Source organism: Hemicordylus capensis, chromosome 15 (genome assembly GCF_027244095.1).
Source record: "Hemicordylus capensis ecotype Gifberg chromosome 15, rHemCap1.1.pri, whole genome shotgun sequence".
Taxonomy (NCBI): domain Eukaryota; kingdom Metazoa; phylum Chordata; class Lepidosauria; order Squamata; family Cordylidae; genus Hemicordylus; species Hemicordylus capensis.
Genome location: NC_069671.1, coordinates 16,872,766 through 16,885,342, shown reverse-complemented (window position 1 = coordinate 16,885,342; position 12,577 = coordinate 16,872,766). Strand labels below are relative to the sequence as shown.

The following is a 12,577-nucleotide window of genomic DNA, read 5'->3' as shown; positions in this document are numbered from 1 at the left end:
GATTTGCATACAAGGGTGGACCACAAGTCTTGGAGCTCCTTAAGACGGAAAGTGAGGATGCTCTGCTAATCAGAGCTCCTTTGCCTCTGGAAGCCCAGTTGTTCTGAGTTTCCCATCATGCCTTGGGCCATTATCTTCCTCACACTTCTGACTTACTGCTCAGGTGAGGGGGAAAGGTTTTGGTCTGCAGCTTCCCAATGAATCGGAGGGTGCTCTTTTGATTCTTTTTTGTTTACTAAATCTTTTCCACCTTGTTTGATGAGCCCCAGACGTATTGAGGTGTCAGTTCTTCTCTTTTCTTTCCAGGTGTCCGCTCACAGCTCACTCTGACGCAGGTCCCCTCCCAATCTGTGGCTCTGGGAGGTACCGTGAGAATCACGAGCACGCTGAGTAGTGCACACCAGAGCTATGGTGTTGGCTGGTATCAGCAGAAAGAGGGGCAGCCCCCTCGGATGGTGCTGGATTACAGCAGCAACAGAGGCAGCGGGATCCCAGACCGATTCTCTGGCTCCAAATCTGGTGGTGAGCGCTATTTAACCATCACGGGTGTCCAGCCAGAGGATGAGGCCACCTACTACTGTGGCACCAGTGATAGCAGTGGGTTAGCCACAGTGATAAAATCAGAAGGGGAACTGTGACAAAAACATCTCCTGAAGCAAAGAAGGAAAGTCTGCTATGTAGGCGTCCTCACTGGTCTGAAATAGCTAATTTAGGATTGAACTAGATGCAACTTTACTCACCATTTCCTTTTCAGGTTTGCTTGTTTGTTTGTTTGGTCAACAGCATGATGCTGCCAATTGCCTCTTGTAGATGACCTTTTGCACCCCAGTTTTTATATAGGGGCATAAGAGGAGCCTTGCTAGATCAGGCTCAAGGCCCATCTAGTCCAGTACCCTGTTTCCCACAGTGGCCCACCAGATGCCCCTGAGAAGCCCACAGACAAGAAGTAAAGGCATGCCCTCTCTCCTGCTGTTGCTCCCCTGCAACTGGTATTTAGAGACATCCTGCCTCTGAACCTGGAGGTGGCCTATAGCTATCAAGATTAGTAGCCATTGGTAGATCTGTACTCCATGACTTTGTCTTTTTAAAAAAAGGTTTTTTATTAGAACCGTAGTAACATAATATAACAAAGAACAGTATCTCATAGTAACACAATACATTTAACAACCATATTTTCCATATATCACAAGAAAATCCAGAATCAGTTCTAGTACTATTAATATGATAAATATAATCTGCCCAAATACGGTAGAACGGTGTACTCCATGAATTTTTCTAAGTTGTTTTTAAAGCCATCCAAGCTGGTGGCCATCACCACATGGCCATGGCAGAGAATTCCATAACGTATTCGCTGTTTGAAAAATTACTTCTTTTTGTTGGCCCTAAATTTCCCGGCAATCAGTTTCATGGGATGACCCCTGGTTCTGGTGCTGTGAGAGAGGACAATTTTTTAAAATCTCTGTCTAGTCTCTCTACTCAATGCATAATTTTATACACCTCTATCATGTCTCCCTGTAGATGCCTCTTTTCCAAACTACCCTCCCTCCCGATTTACATTAGTAGTACTCTCTGTCACGAACCTGTTGGGTGCAATCCAGAAATCACACCAGATGTGGAGTCAAATTCCTCACAAGGGAATTGTAATGACAATATTTAATGGTTTGCATTCAAGATAAAAACCTTCTATAAAAATATTAGTTTACTTATGTAGTTTCTCTATTACAGCATATATAGGCAAAGACCACGCAGAAGACATCAGAACATAGCATTGATTACACAGGACATTTTGTGAAATATAGTTTCATGAAGCATAGTTCAAGGAACATTAGACTTACATACAAACTATAAAGTAAGTCCAAAGGCAACCTGGATCACCATCAAAATTTTTAATCATAAAATTTCTCACGAGGAAGAAGAAAATTCTAGCTAGGAAAAATAATCAATATTCAAGTTTTCTTAATACACACATCTAGTGATTGTGTAGACACTTTCCACTGTTACTTTAATTCAAGAAAGTGATTACCTCCTTTCATTTAGCTTCACATTTCCTCCACTAATCCAACGTCAGTGGAACTTATTTTGAAAACTAAAATGAGAAATCCACACTATATTTGAGGACTTTGCACAATATGTTTAGCGCCATCTGCTGGCAGTCTGCAAGATATCTGTGAGACAACTGTATTTTTTTCAAACTCTTTTACTGTTACTTGAAAAAACCACAAGCATTCCTTGGATTGTCACAGATTGCCAGCAGGTGGTGCTTATACTATGACAAGACACTGCTTAGAGACTGTACACTGTCTAGAGATGTACATTTCAGGTGGTATAAAAATATGATTTATATCTGTATCTCTATCTCTATCTCTATATTTATTTTTATTTATTGTTATACTCCATCTTTCATTAAGAAAATCCCAAGGCGGTTATCTATATCTATATCTATATCTATATCTATATCTATATCTATATCTATATCTATATGCTACATCTTGGAACTTAGTGTGGCCTTTTCATTTCATTTTTCATCATAACTTGCGTGAAAGGTAGAATACATCACTGTCTGGAAAAGGCCACTGTCAACCTTTTTGGGGTGGTAGTTTCCAAGTTCCAGAGGGTCCTGGGCCAAAGTCCTGCATTTGGTCCCTCACATTTGGTCCCCCATGGTACCTCCACCACCACCACCACCACCACCACCGCCGCCGCCACCACCATCATTTCCACCCCCTGTATCCTCCTAGTAAATCTCTGCCCTGTTTACTGAGTACTTGGGAATAAGCAGACATACTGAGAGATTTCTGAGCTGTGGAAGGTGGGTGGATGTGGTGGTTCCTCACAACCAGCCCTTGTTGCTTGGGGGAATGACAAGTTTCAACAGAGTTAGTGGAACCTCTCTCTTTTTTGTTCCCCTAGGAGGAACCTCTGCCATCATGTACCCCCACATTCACTGAGAAGGAGGGTGGCAGCCCCTCTGGCTTGCAAATGGACTCTCCTCCCAGATACCCCATATCATCACAGGGGGATTGAGGAAACTGCCCCTTCATTGAAGGGGGTTGGGAAATGCCACCAAAGATGTGCATCTTCATGCCACCATGGCTTTCTCCCAACTGCATTTGATCTGAAAATGGGAACAGCGCTAGACTAGTATTCCAATTTGAGAATAGAGAGGAGAGCAGGAGCAGGTAGTAGCAAGAGAGTCATGGCACCTCCCAGCACCATCCACATAGGTCCCAAGGACCCAGGAATTGCCCATGGTCAGTCATGGCCCTGCTTGGTCAACCCTTTAGGCCAGCCATGATGGCTTTTACCATGCTGAGTTAAGCTTTTCCTGCATCATTTTCATCTTAGCAAGACCGAGTGTCAATCCAGTTGCTCCCCGTATGCAAATTGGTCAGGCGGTTCTTGGTTTTGCTAGCACATCAAGTATTCTCAGCAAAGATGTGAATTTCTGGCCGGACCAATTACTGTTGGGCAAATTTGCATGGAAGGGCCATCCTTGAGCTTTGGGGGGTTTAAGAAAAGAGGCAGATGGTCCCAGAAGTCATCTGCTTGCTTTAGAAGGTCCTGTCTTGATCTCACCATGGCCTGCGCTCTGTTTTTCCTTGCACTTCTCACTTACTGCTCAGGTAAGGGAGTAGAGGACTCACTTTCCCTAGGCCTCTGAGCCAAGAACAACAATAATAATAAAAAAATCTCTTCTCATAGGAGCATAAAGCTTTTGTAATAGTTGGGAAAGCAGAACATTGATCAAGCTGATGCTTTTTGCTCTTTTTGTAAAGGTGCCAGTTCACAGCCAACGGTGACTCAGCCTGCCTCCCTGTCCGCATCTCTGGGCCAAACAGTCAAACTCTCTTGCACCAGAAGTGGCGGTGGTAGCTGGGATAGCGACTACTCCTGGTATCAACAGAAACCTGGACAAGCTCCTCGCTTTGTATTCTATGGCAGCAGCAGGAGAGGAGAAGGGATCCCAGCTCGGTTCAGTGGTTCTGCCTCTGGGGACAACGCCTATTTAACCATCACTAACATCCAGGCTGATGACGAGGCTGATTATTACTGTTGCGACAGGTATTATACAACTGATGTGTTTCACGATGATACAGAATAATGAGGAACTGGGGCAAAAACCTCAACTCTTCCTCCCTAGAGTGACAAATCAAGAATCCTTCAAGCCCTGAATTTGCTCTGTGCCTTAATCGGTCTCCTTTAGGGCAGCCACAGTGACCCAGGATCTTCCCCCACCCACCGCTCTCATGACCAAATGTCAGGTTAGTTTTAATGCATAATTTGGCCTTGCATGCTTTCCACCATCTTTAATAGAGCAACTGGGGTGGGTGGGTTGTTTGTAGCCCGGTGTGGGGGGAGTGCTGGAAAGGAGTTTCCCTCCTCCATGAACATTCCCTGATTTTCACCCCTGCCTCATGGCTGCAATTTCAAAAGCAAGGCTCCCATGCGAGGGCAAACTGATTAATATACCCAGAATCTGGCCCTCAGTCAGTGGTGGCTCAAGACTTCAGTGTGGCTGAGGTGACAAATATCCTCTCCCCGCCCTCCTTGAGCCTCCATTTTTTTGGCCTGAGGAAATGAGAGCAGCAGTAGCCATCTTGCTGCCCCATAATCTGCCACATGAGGGAACCGCCTCACCTTGCCTCATGGAAGGACCGCCCTTACCCCTAGTCACCGCTCCAGTAAGGGTGTGGAGCGTTCACTTTATATAAGTAAATATAATTATAATATTATGAAATTACTAAAATATTAATAAAATATATTATTGTTATATGTGTGCCCTGAAAGAAAGGCAAGAAAGAAGGAAGCACCCAGGCCAGGGAGCTCTTGCCATCAGCTCCTGAAAAGATCAACAACCCGAGACAACAAAGTTTTATTAATCTGTTATTGTAATATTGTAAACTGCTTTGGGTGCCTTTGCCAAGGCAGAAAGGCGGTATAAAAACGTAGTGAATGAATGAATAAATAAATAAGCCAGTCAGTCAGTCTCAGGACCAAAAGCAGCAAAGTTATTTGTCCTGTCTATTTATCAGTTTAGCATGGTTCTTTTGCTATATAGAATGGGATATTGTGTAACTTCGTGGGAAAGTCTGTGTGAGATGTACATGGGTGGTTTTGTGTGATTTGAAAACCTCTCTAGATGAAGAATTCCCTTGATGTCACTCTTGCATGCCTGGTGCTCGGCTGTGATGACATCCTCAAGATGGCCACCACCACCACACAAATTTTAAACCTCATTATCTCAGTAATTATCTGACTAATTTTGCTGGGTTAGGTGTCATTGGAAAGATAGTTTCACAAGCTACAAAATATTACCATATGATTTCTGGTGGGGTTTTTTTTGGGGGGGGGGGCAGGCTTTTTTTTTTACATATCAAAAAGTGTGTGTGTGTGTGTGTGTGTGTGTGTGTGATTTTTAACACCATTTTTGAGCCAATTGGTGGGGATCCTGACAGTCCAACTCAGAGTAGACCCATTGAAATAACAGGATTTAAATTTTTTTAATGATGTCATGCCCGCTATCCTAGCCTTAACCTGTAGGAGGAGATGTTGGTCCAGTCTCCTCACGTTCAGTAAGATAGGGAGGTCTGAGACCAGATGCACATGATGTGAAGTGAAGAGAAGCGAAGCAGGGCTACGTTCAGCATAGATGGGTACCTTTGGGGGCCTTCCTGAGTTCAGTCACAGTTAGAAATCAAGGTCCAAAATATGTCTTTCTCCACCCACAAACATAGTATGGAACTCTGGGATGGTTTAGGGACAGGCCCCGTTCATATGTGGTTTCATCCATTAAGAAGAAAATGAACCCTCTGTAACAAATAGAATTAATCAGTGGAAGAGGGTGGTATATCCTCCCAATGGCCATTTATTGCCTTTCATTTTTCATTCTTTTTTGAGATTAGCTAACATTTATTACGGTCCAAGACCAGAAAACAAAAACAGAAACAAAAAGAAAAAAATTATACAGTTACAGGACATGAATACAACTTATGGCAACTTACATTGCATCAATTTATGGTTTTACGTTTACATTAAATTATGGACCAACCTTGGTCTCATGCCATTGAGGTCAACCTTGACCTCATGTCATTGGCTCAGCTCAAGTATCACCTCCTCCAGTGGAGGAGTTCCATTTCGACCACAGCCAATCAGCATGAGCAGATTTGCATGGTGGACCATTCTTCAGTTCCTGGGGGATGTAAGAAAGAAGAAGGAAGATTCCAGACAGACCTACACTCTTGCCTCACCTTTCGCCACCATGCCCTGGTCTCTGTTTCTCCTCACGGTTCTCAGTTACGCCTCAGGTAAGGGTGTGGAGGACGCAGTTTGCATAACCTGAAGCACAGACGGCAGAGCAAGTGATGCTCTGTATTTATTGGAGAAACCTAGCGATGATGTGATATCTGAGAGCAGGGAGAAGGTACTGAGGCCATGATTGCTGTTTTGTGTTTCTTGTAAAGGTGTCAGCACACAGCCAACGGTGAATCAACTGGCCACTCAGTCCATGGGCCTGGGCCAAACAGTTAAACTATCCTGCACAAGACACAGTGGTAATAACTGGGGTGACTATTTCTACTGGCATCAACAGAAGCCTGGACAGGCCCCTCGCCTTCTGATTTACGACACCAGCAACAAGGGAGAAGGGGCCTCAGATCGGTTCTCTGGGTCTGCATCGGGGAATACTGGCTATTTAACCATCACTAACATCCAGGCTGCCGATGAGGCCAGTTATTACTGTGGGGCCTGGGAGTGGAGTACTGCTGTGTACCACAGTGGCACAGGCAAATGAGGAACTGAGACAAAAACCTTCATTCTTCCTTCCTGAACCTGAATGTGCTCTGTGCCTGCAACGGTCTCCTTTAGAGGGGTTCTGCTTTTCCTTGTGCCACTCAAGGCCAAAGTACGCATATGGTTAACTGCAGAAACCCTGGTCACACATCGAGGTCATTCACACAACCCCAAACTGTGTTCTACCTGGGTTTGGGAGCTATCTGTGCTCCCAATTTTTGGTTGTGGAGAAGCTATTGTGTGGAAGCAAGGTAGGAGGAAAAGCTACCCAGGTTTTCCTCCAAACTTGCTTCTACACAATCACTTCTACCCAGGTTTTCCTCCTACCTTGCTTCCACACAACTGAAAATTGGGAGTACACACAGCTCCCAAACCCGGGTAGAACCCAGGTAGAAGGAGGTTGTTATTTGAACTATCAATCAATCAATCAAAGTATGTATCTTTTAAAAAATATTGCAGTTGCTTGGAGGAGTTTCAGACCACAAGCCCGGCTCTCTCAATTGCAGAGGAAATTAACATTTATGTAATGATTGTAAGGAGTCCGTACATGTGGAGGAAAATCAAAGGCCTTGGTGGTTACATCCTCAAAATGTGTTTAAATAGGACATGTATGGCTATTTATTTATTTATGACATCCTCTGAAGATCAAAACACTCCAAAAGGTGTTTAGCATACATAGCAAATTGTGTGTTCTGTTTCTTTATTTGAATCCTAATTTGAAAAATATTTCATCTGTTCACCTATATTACCTTGGAGAAGCTGCTATCAGTCTATGTAGAAAAGAGTGAGCTAGATGGACCAGTGGTCTGATTTAATATAAGGCAGCTTCCTATGTTCCTAGAGGAACACATATTTTCAGAGAGGTTATGAAGCTCCAAGCCACCTAACGTCACAGCAGGGAAGTAACTTGCCTAGGGAGCCAGGGGTTGCTGGTTCGAATCCCTGCTGGGAAACACCTATATTGGGCAGCAGCGATATAGGAAGATGCTGAAAGGCATCATCTCATACAGTGTGGGAGATGGCAACGGGAAACCCCTCCTGTATTCTACCAAAGAAAATCACACGGGGCTCAGTGTTCGCCAGGAGTCGGCACCAACTTGATGGCACAACTTTACTTTATGAAGCTCCAGCAGAGCCAATGATCACAGAATAAATTTGCATCAAGGGGCTTTTCTTCAGCGATGGAGGATTTCAGGAAGGAAGGGGAAGATCCCACATGGTTCTCTTTTGACTGCAGGCACATAAACTGCGCTAGAGAACTCACCATGGCCTGGCCTCTGTTATTCTTGACGCTTCTCAATTACTGCTCAGGTAAGGGAATGCAGGACGCACATCACATTGCTGTCTGACCACAAAGCAATTTATCTTCTGTATTCATCGGGAAAAGGATTGATTATGTGATATATGAAGGCAGAGTTAATGTACGGATATCTTGAGTGTTGGTTTGTCTTTTTCGTAAAGGTGTCCATTCCCAGGCAAATGTGACTCAGCCTGCTTCCCAGTATGTGTCCCTGGGCCAAACAGTGAAACTCTCCTTCATGAAAAGCAGTGGTGGTACCTTGGGCAACTTTTACTGGTATCAACAGAGACCTGGACAGGCCCCTTGCTACGTGCACTGTAATGGCTGTAGCAGCAGAGGAGAAGGGATCCCAGATCGGTTCACTGGTTCTGCCTCTGGAGACAATGGCTATTTAACCATCACCAACATCCAGGCTGAAGATGAGGCCGATTATTACTGTGCTCTACGGTATAGCACTGGTAGCGTGTTTCATGGTGGTACAGCCGAATGGGGAACTGAGACAAAAACCTTCCCCTGTCTTCCCCTGAGAGAACAGCGAATCAGAGTTTCCCTTGCAGTGTTCCCAGAGGTGCACCGAGGTGATTTTGGAGCCTGGAACTGAAGGCCTTTGGAGCCCCTGCCCCCTGCTGCAAGTTAAGCACCATCCCCAACACACACACACACACACCCCATGACACATGCAGTATCAGTCACATGTGGGTTCTTTAGGATGCAAACAGAAATTGAACCCACAAGAATATATGAATAAAAAAACAGTTCTATTTATGCAAATATGCATTAGCAGGAACATTTCAGCACGCAACTTAACATATTTCCATCCCACATATTTCTTTCAACATTTGCCCCTTTGTCTTAGTGACTCTATTGGCACAATCTCTGCTGTGAGATATTCCTTTTAGGGCAGATGGACCTTGGCTGTCCAGCTGTTCAGGAACTACAACTCCCATCATCCATAGCCAAAATAAATTGTGATTTATTTCTTGGTATAGAGTTCCAGGTATCGTTTCTGAAAACACCCTTTCTTTATGTCCCTGGGGACATTTTTCATTGTGACTTTTGCTACTACGGCCTGATTTTGATCCAGGGCAAAGCCAGCAGCTTCTTCCAATATCTGGCATCATCTCCATTATGCAAATTTCTCCTATGATCACTGTATTGACTTGAGCAACTCAGATACTCAAGGGAGATACGACCTGGAAAGCAAGCCAATGACCGTAAGGCAAATTTGCATGGAGGGTGTCACTCTTTGGCTCCAAAGGATTGAAGAGCCGACCCTGTTATCTGATGAGTTCAGAAAGCTCGATCTTCAAGAGAGAGCTTACCATGGCCCGGGTTCTGTGCTTTCTTGCCCTTCTCAGTTATTACTCAGGTAAGGGAGTAGAGGACTCTCTTAACATGGGCTTCCAGGCCAGTGACAGAGAACCTACTTCTGTTGTCTATTATGCTTTTGATTTCATTATTAGCATTTTTATGAATTTTATTCTACCTTACTCCTTTGTTTACATTTTTCTTTTAAATTTCCTTACCTGTATGTTTCTCTTTGGTCAATGACCGCAATAAAAATTGACTTGGCCATTTATGCTTTTGTGATATTTGAGAGCAAAGAATAAGAATACAAGTCACGAATTTTGTCCTCTCTCTCTCTCTCTCTCTCTCCTCTCTCCCCCACTATAAAGGAGTCAATTCTCAGGCAACGTTGACTCAGCCTGCCTCCATGTCTGTGTCCTTGGGTCAACCAGCAAAAATTCCCTGCACAAAAAGCAGTGGAGGTGAATGGAGCACTTACCACTATTGGTATCAACAGAAACCTGGACAGGTCCCTCGCTGTGTGATTTATGACACCACCAGCAGGGCAGAAGGGATCCCAGATAGGTTCAGTGGTTCTGCCTCTGGGAATAGTGCCTATTTAACCATCACTAACCTCCAGGCTGAAGACGAGGCAGATTATTACTGCCTTGTCTATCACCGCACCAGTAGCATGTCTCACAGTGATACAGTTGAATGAGGCACCGAGACAAAAACCTTCTCTCTTCCTCCCAATGCTACCATCAAGATGACTTTGAATGATTAGTGCCCGATTCTGTTTGAATCGTGACGTTGTCATGCATAGCAAGACCATCTAGTACCCATCTCCTTTTGCAAAGCAAGGCTACATATATCCTGCCAGGTTCCCCACACAGTCCAACTGGAGTGTCTCCTAAACAGAGTCCAAGGTTGTGAGATAAAGTTCCTTGCAGAAGAAGAAAATCCAGACACCACAGGCAAGAGAGGTCTAGTACTTTATAATATGCAAGGGCATTTTGAGAAGAGTTCAATATGGCAGAATTGATTTGGGCAATTGTGTATTGCAACCTCTGGAGATGGTGAATGTCTTTGCTTCACCATGGACAGTGGGAGATCTTTATCCTTTCCCAATCTATGGTTCAAATGGGTTTAGGCCAAGGTCAAATTAATTTGCATTAAAAAGGATTGAATCTACATGTTTGGGAAGGAAGAGCAAACACTTTGGTTCTTACTATGGATGGTCATTAAAGGGGTGAAACAGGATGCTGGACTAGATGGGCCTTGGGCCTGATCCAGCAGGGCTGTTCTTTTGTTCTTATGGGTGTTGGCATTTCCCATTCCAATTATTGGAATAGAAAACAAATGTCTAGCCAAGGAGAATTAAAAACGATTCACCTGTTGTTCATCCCACAAAAGGAAGATCAGACACCTTTCAAATGGAAATGGAATTAATTTTTTAGATTGTGAGTCCTTTGAGGACAGGAAGCCATTATATATCTATATCTATATCTACATCTATATCTGTATCTATATCTCTGTGTGTATGTGTGTGTGTGTACACAAACACAGTTTTGGGAGCTTTTGTTGAAAAGCGGTATTTAAATAATATAATATTTTTCTAATAGTTTTAACATGGTCTTACAAAATTGTTTTAAAATTTTAAAATTGTAATATTTTAACTTTTTTGTTATCATTTATTCAGTTTTAACTAACGTTTTAATTTTTCTGTTGTCATTTATTTTGTTTTAACTAATGCTTTAACTTTTTCTGTTTGTTTTTGCTTCGCTGTAAACTGCCCAGAGACATCAATTATGGGCGGTATTAAAAATTGTTAAATAAAACAAACAAACAAAAATATTTGTCATATTCGTGTTCAAATTATTGACAACAATGATGAAAATATTCCCCCACCCACTCCCAATCAGTCTTTAACACTGAGCAGGTACCTGACTCATTCTTTCCTCCTGGGCAATGTGTGGGCCATTCTCAGGGTGTTTAAATATACCCTTTAATGCAAATTGGTTCTCTTTGGTATTTGGCTTTGCTAGGACATGACATATTCTGAGCGGAGACAAGCAGTTTTGGAAAGCCAATGAGCACAGAACGTATTTGCATGAAGGGGCCATCATGTCACCCTGGCCGATTTAAGAAAGACCAGGAGAGCCCCACCTAGGTATCTGCCTTGTTCAGGAAGGCAAAGAGCTCACCATGGCCTGGATTCTGCCGTTCTTGGCACTTCTCAGTTACTGCTCAGGTAAGGGAGTGCAGGACATATGTTTTGTAGACCTTTGAGGCCAACAATAACAAACCCATTGGTATTCTGTGTTTGCCATAGAAACCTAATGGTGGTTTGATATTTGGAAGACCAGAAAATAAATTAAACTCGTGCTTTTCTCCATCTCTCTGTTATATTACGAAGGTGTCAGTTCTCAGGCAACGATGACTCAGCCTGCCTCCCAGTCTGGATCCCTGGGCCAAACAGTGAAACTCTCCTGCACAAAAAGCAGTGGTAACTGGTACAACTATTATAACTGGTTTCAACAGAGACCTGGGCAGGCCCCTCGTCTCTTGCTCTATGCCACCACCAACAAAGGAGAAGGGGTCCCGGATCGGTTCACTGGTTCCTCCTCTGGAAACACCGGCTATTTAACCATCAGCAACATCCAGGCTGAAGATGAAGCTAATTATTACTGTGGCGAATGGGAGCACACCGGTGGCAGCAAGTTCCACAGTGGTACAGTCTAATGGGGAACTGAGACAAAAACCTTCTCTCTTCCTCACTATAGCAGGGAACCAGGAGTATTTAGAAAGCTTAGTATAATCAGAACCCGCCAAGGTATGCCTTTTACAACTGGCATAGAAAGACCATCAAGGACCCACACTCTTTGGTAAAGCAGGGCCGTATACCCACTCAGCCAGATGGCCCCACACAATCCTCCAACCAGTGGGCCCCATAAACAGACCCAAGGCGATGAAAGAAAGTTCCTTGCAGAAGAAGGAAATCCAGATACCATAGGCAAAAGGGACTCAATACAACCAATATTTTTGGATCGCTTCTCAAAAAAACCCCAAAGCAGTTTACACATATATAAACAATCGAATGAATGAATGAATGAAGATGGTTCCCAGTCCCCAAAGGGCTCACAATCTCAAAAAGAAACACAAGGTAGACACCAGCAACAGCCACTGGAGGGATGCTGTGCT

The 12,577-nt window shown here is 43.7% G+C and overlaps 1 protein-coding gene and 2 gene segments (V, D, J or C); all 3 read left to right on the top strand.

The window, feature by feature from the left end:
- Nucleotides 1–94: 94 nt before the first annotated feature.
- LOC128338044 (immunoglobulin lambda variable 4-69-like) lies at nucleotides 95–638 on the top strand. The segment is given in 2 exon segments: nucleotides 95–163; nucleotides 307–638. Coding segments are annotated over 2 exon segments (378 nt in total).
- Nucleotides 639–3,538: 2,900 nt separating this feature from the next.
- Nucleotides 3,539–10,094, top strand: LOC128338043 (uncharacterized). Its single transcript, XM_053279899.1, has 8 exons — nucleotides 3,539–3,623; nucleotides 3,777–4,062; nucleotides 4,205–4,262; nucleotides 6,295–6,305; nucleotides 8,027–8,100; nucleotides 8,251–8,565; nucleotides 9,448–9,458; nucleotides 10,017–10,094. The coding sequence occupies exons 1-8, from the start codon at nucleotides 3,578–3,580 to the stop codon at nucleotides 10,092–10,094; spliced, it is 879 nt and encodes a 292-aa protein (XP_053135874.1). The 5' UTR covers nucleotides 3,539–3,577.
- A 1,478-nt stretch (nucleotides 10,095–11,572) lies between these two features.
- LOC128338042 (immunoglobulin lambda variable 2-14-like) lies at nucleotides 11,573–12,118 on the top strand. The segment is given in 2 exon segments: nucleotides 11,573–11,627; nucleotides 11,793–12,118. Coding segments are annotated over 2 exon segments (372 nt in total).
- Nucleotides 12,119–12,577: the final 459 nt, after the last annotated feature.